This window comes from Ictalurus furcatus, chromosome 15, assembly GCF_023375685.1.
Source record: "Ictalurus furcatus strain D&B chromosome 15, Billie_1.0, whole genome shotgun sequence".
Classification (NCBI taxonomy): domain Eukaryota; kingdom Metazoa; phylum Chordata; class Actinopteri; order Siluriformes; family Ictaluridae; genus Ictalurus; species Ictalurus furcatus.
In genome coordinates, this window is record NC_071269.1 from 18,369,890 (window position 1) to 18,378,074 (window position 8,185).

The 8,185-nt window shown below is 34.2% G+C and overlaps 1 protein-coding gene across 1 annotated transcript in view; it reads right to left on the minus strand.

Moving 5' to 3' along the window:
• The window catches only part of atp13a2 (ATPase cation transporting 13A2), a 28,167-nt gene that overhangs the window by 15,570 nt on the left and 4,412 nt on the right, over positions 1-8,185 (minus strand). Inside the window, exons 2-9 of the mRNA XM_053643076.1 lie at positions 5,742-5,839; positions 3,906-4,073; positions 3,704-3,762; positions 1,788-1,857; positions 1,627-1,706; positions 1,421-1,498; positions 1,265-1,334; positions 19-153 (exon numbers count right to left, since the gene is read on the minus strand). Coding sequence (XP_053499051.1) covers positions 19-153; positions 1,265-1,334; positions 1,421-1,498; positions 1,627-1,706; positions 1,788-1,857; positions 3,704-3,762; positions 3,906-4,073; positions 5,742-5,839 — 758 coding nt within the window. The remainder of the gene's footprint in view (positions 1-18; positions 154-1,264; positions 1,335-1,420; positions 1,499-1,626; positions 1,707-1,787; positions 1,858-3,703; positions 3,763-3,905; positions 4,074-5,741; positions 5,840-8,185) is intronic.

Below are 8,185 nucleotides of genomic sequence, written 5' to 3' on the forward strand. Positions count from 1 at the left end.
ATGACATCATATACTTGCCTTCCGGATCTCATACAAGGATACACCGATGGATATGAAAGATATTACAAAGATGCAAACAGCATAAAAGTAGTAATTATCCGACATCCACAGGGCGATGCTAAACACTTGAAATATATAGAAGGGATTGAGGACCTGCATGAGGATCAAGATGAAACTGGATTAAAAGGAGGATCAGTATCAGGGTGGAATGCATTAAAAGCATTAAAGCATTAAATTTGGTGAAGTTGCCTCAGCATATTTTAGCAGGATTACACCAGGCAGTACAATACAGCACAGTGTGGTTACAAATCCAAAACAGAAATTGTCCATATCTCACTGAAGTACCATTATCTGTTTTCAATTTGTATGATACTCACAAAATAGGAGGTGGGGGGGAGGGGGGGGGGTTGATTAATGATGGCCATTCCCTTTTAACTAAAATCTCTAAGACTGTATATCATCGCCAGAGAAATATTTGAAATGCTATCCCTGGTTAATGTTTAAAAAATTTTTATACCATGCCAGCATCAAAGACTATATTCATGCGACTGAGCAAGCAAGCAAATACATACATAGATAAACAAACAAACACAATTTTAAATAATAAAAATATTTACAAGTATAAAATATGCCACAACAATGAGTTAGAAATCTATTTGAGAGGTTTCAAATTTATTTGAGATAAAAATGTTAAATGTCTTTCTGGTGATACCTTATCAGAAATCTCCTCTAATGACTGATGACATTATAAGCAGAAATATGCTAACCCTCCATGACACTGAGAAACTAGTGTTTGCTTTCATAACTTCTACATTGGACTATTGTAATCTGTTACTGGCTGCCCTGCTTTCTTAGGATACTTCAGAATGCAGCAGTCCACCAGAGATCTAGCCAGAGACATTATACAGCTGGTTCGGTGATGTTTGTGTTTGAGCAATCAATTGTCCACACTATTTCTAGCTCCAGCTCATGTGAGGTTCACCTTACATAATACCTGAGCAAGAAGGGTAACACAATTCTGCACTAGTTCTTGGTTATGAAAACAAATTAGGGATCACATTTGTTATTGTACTGCACAGTGAAAAAGTACTACATATTATATGAACAATGCCCCTACTACTGTATGTTAGATAATCTTAATGTTTTCCTTCTATTAACTGAGCCCTGATCTTTTAAAAAAAAACAAGCAAAGTTCTTTTAGCCTTATCTCATGACAGCTACTTTTTTCTGTAAATTTCCTTAAGAATATGATAAAACAAGGTACCTCTTCAAACAGTAATTGCAAATAAGATTTCACAGGCACATCAATGATATTTTCCCCGAAAATCTGTCTCCTGGGGGAGGAAATGAGAGTGAGATCAGAATGGAAAGAATGTGGCAGTGTGATAAATAAGCATCATGTGATTCAAAGATGTGAGACCTTGAAATGTGGTCCATTTGACTCAGTCCTTGCTGACAGTGGTGCAAATCAGCACAAGTCCAACCGTCACTAAGAATACTGCAAAATAAAATGTTTAAAACGATAATTATAAAATATAGAATAATTGTAATTATTTTCTTTATTGCAACAATCCTAACATAATATACAGAGAAAATAAATAATTACACAACAACTATATCTGTTACCTAACTTTGCAGAAAGCCCCTTTTTTGGGCAACCACACATATCGCATGCCCTCAAACACATAGTATCGCATTAGGGTTTTCTAGGGGAGAGAAGCAATCATTAATAAGACAGGAAAACATCATTAGAAACAATTAGAACCATTATTGTTTTGGAAAATTACCTCATCTTTGTGCAGCTGGATATTGTCTCTGCACTCATTCTCATCCAGCTCTCCTACTGCAAGCCCTAAACTGAAAATAAATAAATAGATAAATAAATAAATAATCACATTTTTGGTTATCTGAGATGATCACAATACTAACTTAATTCCAGAAAGGAAAGTATAATTATCAACAAATAGCATTTACCAAGATTCAAATGACAATAAATGGCCTTCACATACTGTGTATTAAATGACATACTGTCTATTTAATCTGTCTGCTATCTGTGGGGGGATTTTGTTTGTGCACAGGTCTGGGTTTGGACATTCTGCTATCCAAAAAGGAAAGATGGAGATTTTAACGTAAACTATAAATCCATAATCTGTAATGGATTGAGACGTGAATTGGTGTTTGTATCTATGGTAAATGATTATGAAACAAAAATCTACTTTTTAATTTTACTGTATGAACGTGCTTGTGCATCAGTTTACTGTTCCTTATAGATGTTATTTGAGACCATTTTATGACTTTGATGAAATGACTGTTTTGGAAAACTAGATGAATTTAATACTGCTTCTTTAAAAATGTATGGATGTGACCACTTCCATCACACAGTCCAGGCAACCTTGGTCAAGGCACACAAGGACATTTTATGTTTTTGGTCATTTGCACAGTCATGCAAAAAAAATGTGAATGCTCTGTAAAGATTCTCAAACTGGAAAAAGCTTTCCTACTTACAAGTATAGAACATTCTCTGAGTGTTTTTGAGGTGTGGACTGCCTTAGTGTTACACATGGCCAAAACCATTAGCCAAAATTCTCTACCTTGTTTACATATGACCCAAAAACCTTACTGTATAGAGTACATCATCGAGACGATTAATAAGTCTTAGGTCTCTTATACTCAAATTGATTTTCAGCCTCTTTAGAGGTTTCCTTCAGCACACCATGATTTTTTGAGGCTCAATCTACAGTCATATTTCTTCTTAATGAAGTAACATGTGTAGTTATTGCTTTAGGCTTCACTTTTTGGTTTGTGCATGTACATCTATTCATTTGGCACCTGCCTATATACAAAGTGTACTCAGTAGACTAAATCCATGGTTATAAATCTCAACCTCTAATATAAACCTGCAGTTTATATTAGATCACAATAATCATCATTATTATTATATATTATAACAAAAATAATAAGTGAATTCTTTGAATGAATTATCACATCTGTAACAGCTGCATTTGGAGAAAAATATATTTACGGATCATCAATATAACAGGTATCCAAGATGGCACATGCTCTATCTCTCAAATTCAAGGTACTGTAAATCTGGTTAAAGCCTTAAAACAACATATAAGGCAGAAGATATGAGAGTTTTTAAATGATAAAGGCTGATCCAAAAGAAATGAGTTATTTACAGTCAAAATGAAAATAAGCAAAAAATAAATTACACACACAACGAGACAACAATCGTCTGTCACTTCTATGTTGAAAATTTTTAGGGTGTGTCCTAACGATAACTGATGACAAAGCGATTTTACATGTCCAACGTCAGATATACACCCCAGCAAAACAGGAAATTCTTAAAAAAGCGCAATACTGGATTTTCTGATGATTGAAAGCAGTTGAGAAATAATAGAACTTTTTCAGTGATGTGTCTTTAGGGGTGTCAATAATTTTGTCACATACATTTTGAGCGGATTTTTTCCTTAAGGAAAATTTAAATAAAAAAAAAAGTATTGTATGAAAATGTGATTTAGATGAAAAGTAAGAAGCCTCTCGTTTTAAAATATATTTTAGAATAATTTTGTTTATTATTTATTAAAGTTGCCAATAATTCTGAAAATAACTATATAACAATCAAAAAAGAAGAATACAATATGTATAATAAAAGCAATGCTTAAATAAACATTATTCAGAAAATAAGAACATTAAATCTTACCTCCCCTCTTCAATCTCTTCTGTTTGTACCTCTTTGACGCACTGCTGTCCATAACTATCCTATAAGATGGAAATAAAACATAAAAATGAAGCCCAATAGGTAATATAAGACACACTATTTAATGTAATGAATCTGAAGTATTAAATCATCTTCAGGATTTATTATATAGAGAAATGTGATATTAATTCGTTATTGATCCTACCCTCACTAGTAACGTATCTGCCATTGGAATGGGGCAGGAGGAGCAACGAGCCAAAACGCCGAGGCGAGGTCGCCACCTGAACAATAACAGTAGCATACCCAAGGAACATACTGCTCCAAAGTGGCAGAGCCACACCTTCCAGCGCACTCGTCTATAACCCTGCACATCCTGGCATAGAGTAAACAATGAAATAAAACAAGATATTACAGCACAGAAGCTACTTCCTGCTTTAGGTTATGGAACATGATCTGGAAAGAGACGGTGAACTACTGGGACAAGTCAAGATTAATTGTAAGATATAAAGTGCCTTGCAAGAGTATCCAACTCCCTTAAAAGCCCTCAGATGTGTCTGGATTACAAATGACCGATTGTTCCAGCTGGTATTTTTATTGCAAATGCTCTTAAAGTAGGTCAAAATTGAAGATTTGTCAGCAAATCTTTAAAAAACATAATAATAATAAATGAAAAATGCCACTTGCATAAGAATTCAACCCCTTCGCACAACTCCTTGGTGGAATCACCTTTTGCTCCAATTACAGCTTTACTTCCTTTGGGATTTTCCCCAGGCTTCCAGGAAAATTTGTGCCAAGTTCTGCAGGTTGGTTTGTTGTTATTTCTTGACTGCAAATTTGAAACAGTGCCACCGAATCTCAGTGGAATTCGTTCTTCGAAATGGTTGTCTGGTGCACCTTCACTCCACCCTCAGCCACTGTATACTGTAAACGTCATTGTCTGACTCACGCGTTCTCTTTGTGCCCTTTTGGAACTAGGCCGCTTTGTTTAGGTAGTGATTGGGTGGTGTGATGCAGCTTCCTCACTACTGATCCACAAGTACTTACTGGGATGTCCAACCTTTTAGATATCATTTAAAGCCCTATTTCTAAATTATGAAATTCTGCTACCTTATGTTTCACTTAGAATGCTCCTTAGTCTTTATTTTCACTCCTTTCCTTCAGATTGATAGTTTCTTCAATGACTGTTCAACTACGGTGTTTTTTGTTCAGAAAATGGGGGCTGATTTAATATTTCATAGATAAAGGCCAATTATAAGTCAGTTGTGTCCTCATGGGGGGTTGAATACTTATGCAAGCAGCATTTTTCAGTTTTTGATTTTCTTTTAAATATTCCCTCACCATTAATTAACTTTTAATTTGAATATTTACTGTAAGAGAACATGAGTTTGCAATAACAATACTGACAGGACAAATATGTGTATTTATGTTATTCAGACAAATCTTTTGAATGATTTTGCATGCAACTGTATATCTACAAAAATAAATAAATATTTAAAACTGAAATGAAAAAAAAAAATCTGTAAAAAAAAAAAAGATTTTACAATGCTAAAGATTTTAAACACCATATAATTTACTTCCAGTCAGTTTGTAATTAAATTTATTTATTTTTTATATAAAGATCACAATATCACAAAAAACCATCTTGTGATTAAATTTATCACAATATAAATATTATATCTTCATATCACCCAGCCTTAGGGCATTTTACTAGCATGGTGTGGGCCCACTTTGTCCCCTACTACAGATTTTTTCCCAGGAAACATTCTTCACACTATATCCATTTTACACTGCCTTCTTCTGATCGGGTTTGGAGACTGACTTCTTTTGGCACCTTTCTAACTATTTTTGTTCATTTTTTTTTCTTGTCTTACATTGTTGTCTTGACTGGATTGTAATCTTATTAAAGGATGCACCTACATTTCTTTTATTTGTACTTCTTGGAAGTCTATTTCTAAATAAATTGTAAAACATAGGTTCCTATAATAATAATAATAATAATAATAATAATGGTTCAGTGAAGAGGTATTGTTATGTTGAGTACCATATGACAGACAGAGTGGATGTCCGCAGCTCCAGAATCCAGAAATTTGGACGCCGGATCTGCGTTGGTCGACCCACTCGGCCGCTGACAGCAGCTCCCTGTGGAGAGATATTTAACGCTTCAGTCTGGTCTAATACCAGTAGTGAAAAAAGCAAGCTCAACTCAGCATGGAACAAACGTGGCCTACACACCCTTTCTATACATAAAGTCTGAGCAAACTGACCAAATACTAAATTTGGATGAGCAAAGAAAAGAATGGAGTGAATTATCTTGACCACGCTTTAAAGAAATATAAATAAAAATGTATGAAAAAGCCCATTTTTACTGTGCCTTGTTTTGTTTTCTCTTTTTCAGGTCACTGAAATTTTCTTTCACATTTCAACTTTCATTAACAGCACGAAAAGGCTAAATTTTTAATTGTAAAAAATAAAACAACATAATAGATCTCAAGTATAAGAAACATGAAAGCATATCGTCCTTTATTCATCAAAGATGCATATGGTCAAGTCTAATCAGAAAACGAGTATATGCAAATTTAATGACGTTTTGCTATATCAGCCCATATATTTTAGATATCATCACAGCTCTCATTCTTCATTTCACTTAGAGAAAGACTGCTATATTGTTTAATAAAGACTTAGTAAATAAAAGGATAATGCTCAGCCAGAAAAAAGTTTATCAAAACAATTGTAGAGGTACAGTTTTCTCTGATTATCCTGTCAGCTTCTTTACGCTTCCCTTCATTTCATCTCACAAATCTGTCTTTAAATAAAAAAATGTCTTTAAATGAATGAGTTATCACACTTAGACGTGTGATATGAATAGTGTTAACATACTGCAAGTTATTCATTCTTCAACAGCATAATTTCTACCGTTTTATACCAATATATTGTTTAAAAGTACAAGCTGAAAAGCTATTTGCTCTTCATCTTAATTACTAAAGAACTATCTGGTATATATCACGATTTAATCACACTATTTAATTCCCCACTGTAGGCTAGTTGGATGGGTATTTTGTTGAATATTGTTTCATCTTGAAACAATAAATAACTACATAAACGTTTTGATTTCGAACCACAAAGTTTTTAGGTTTTTACACTTTACTATAGTAACTATTCTAATTTTAAATGGAATATACAGATGGGTGAAAAATTAAAGGGAAAAATGTCTCTATTATGCTTCTCCCTTTAGTTGCCATGGTTTGGGTCCACTTGTGCCTTTACATGCAAGGTCACTGCAAATCAATTCAAACGCTGCAATTCAGTCGGAACCTAGCAAATCCCAACCTCCTCCATGGAAAAGTCACTTCCAAATACAAACATGCCCCATAGTATACTCCCACCCCCAACACTGATTGGCAGGTTTCTGTGCAAGGCAAGGGAAATGCAAATGCAAAGGGATTTTGAAATAACAAACTGAGGAAATGAAATAGCAAACAGGGTAACTGCTATTGCTATTTCACTATAACATGATCGTAACTCGTAACACATAGGAAATGCAGTTGCACATAAACTTTGCGTTTCCATTTGAAATTTGTCGGACACTGTACGTTGTGTGAATGAAAATGCAAACGGTAATACACGATTTGCATTTTCATTTGAATTATGACAATTTATGCATCCACAAATAAGAAATGCAGTTGCAAATACAGTTTACAATTGCTTTTGAATATTGAATATTTGAAATACTTCCATAGCCCAGAGTAGGTGTGTTTTACATGCATCTTTCTGACATAACTGGAGAAACATAGTTTAGTGTTTACTATTAAAGGCGTTAAATAATTATAGAAATCTAATTTCAAGAACCAACAAAAGTGTTTAAACCTTCTAAAAGAACATAAAGAAAATGTCCTATTTAATATCCAATCATTTGTGACTTGATATTAACTATGGGAAACAAATTTTAGGTTATATTGCATTTTACCCCTAAAAACTTTTTTTTTTTAATTTTTTTGTTTTGTTTCAGAGGGTATTTTGGAATATGTTGCCAAATGGCAGCACAATACAATAAAGAATGTAGGTTTATTAACTACTTTATTATTTTTCAGTAATCGCCTGATCCAAGTCATCTTCACGGCGGATACGGAGCTTATCCCGGAAACACAGGGTGCGAGGTGAAGACATCCTGAAAGGGACACCAGTCCATCTCAGGTCATTATGCATACACAAAATCACACACCTAAATCTAGGGGCATTTGAAAGGTGGGAGAAAACCAGAGAACCAGGGGAAACCCACATGGATGCAACAAAACTATGAGAAATTCCACATAGACAGTAACCTCAGGATCAAATCTGAAGCTGCAAGATGTCATTTGCATTGGACTTTAAGTTCTTTGTAAGAGTTTAAAATCTAATTTTAAGAGGGTTTGGCCAAGTAATTTGCTGTTAACTGTTGGTTAGAAGATCAGTCTGTGACGAGGAGGAGGGAGAGGTTGTGAGGATGCA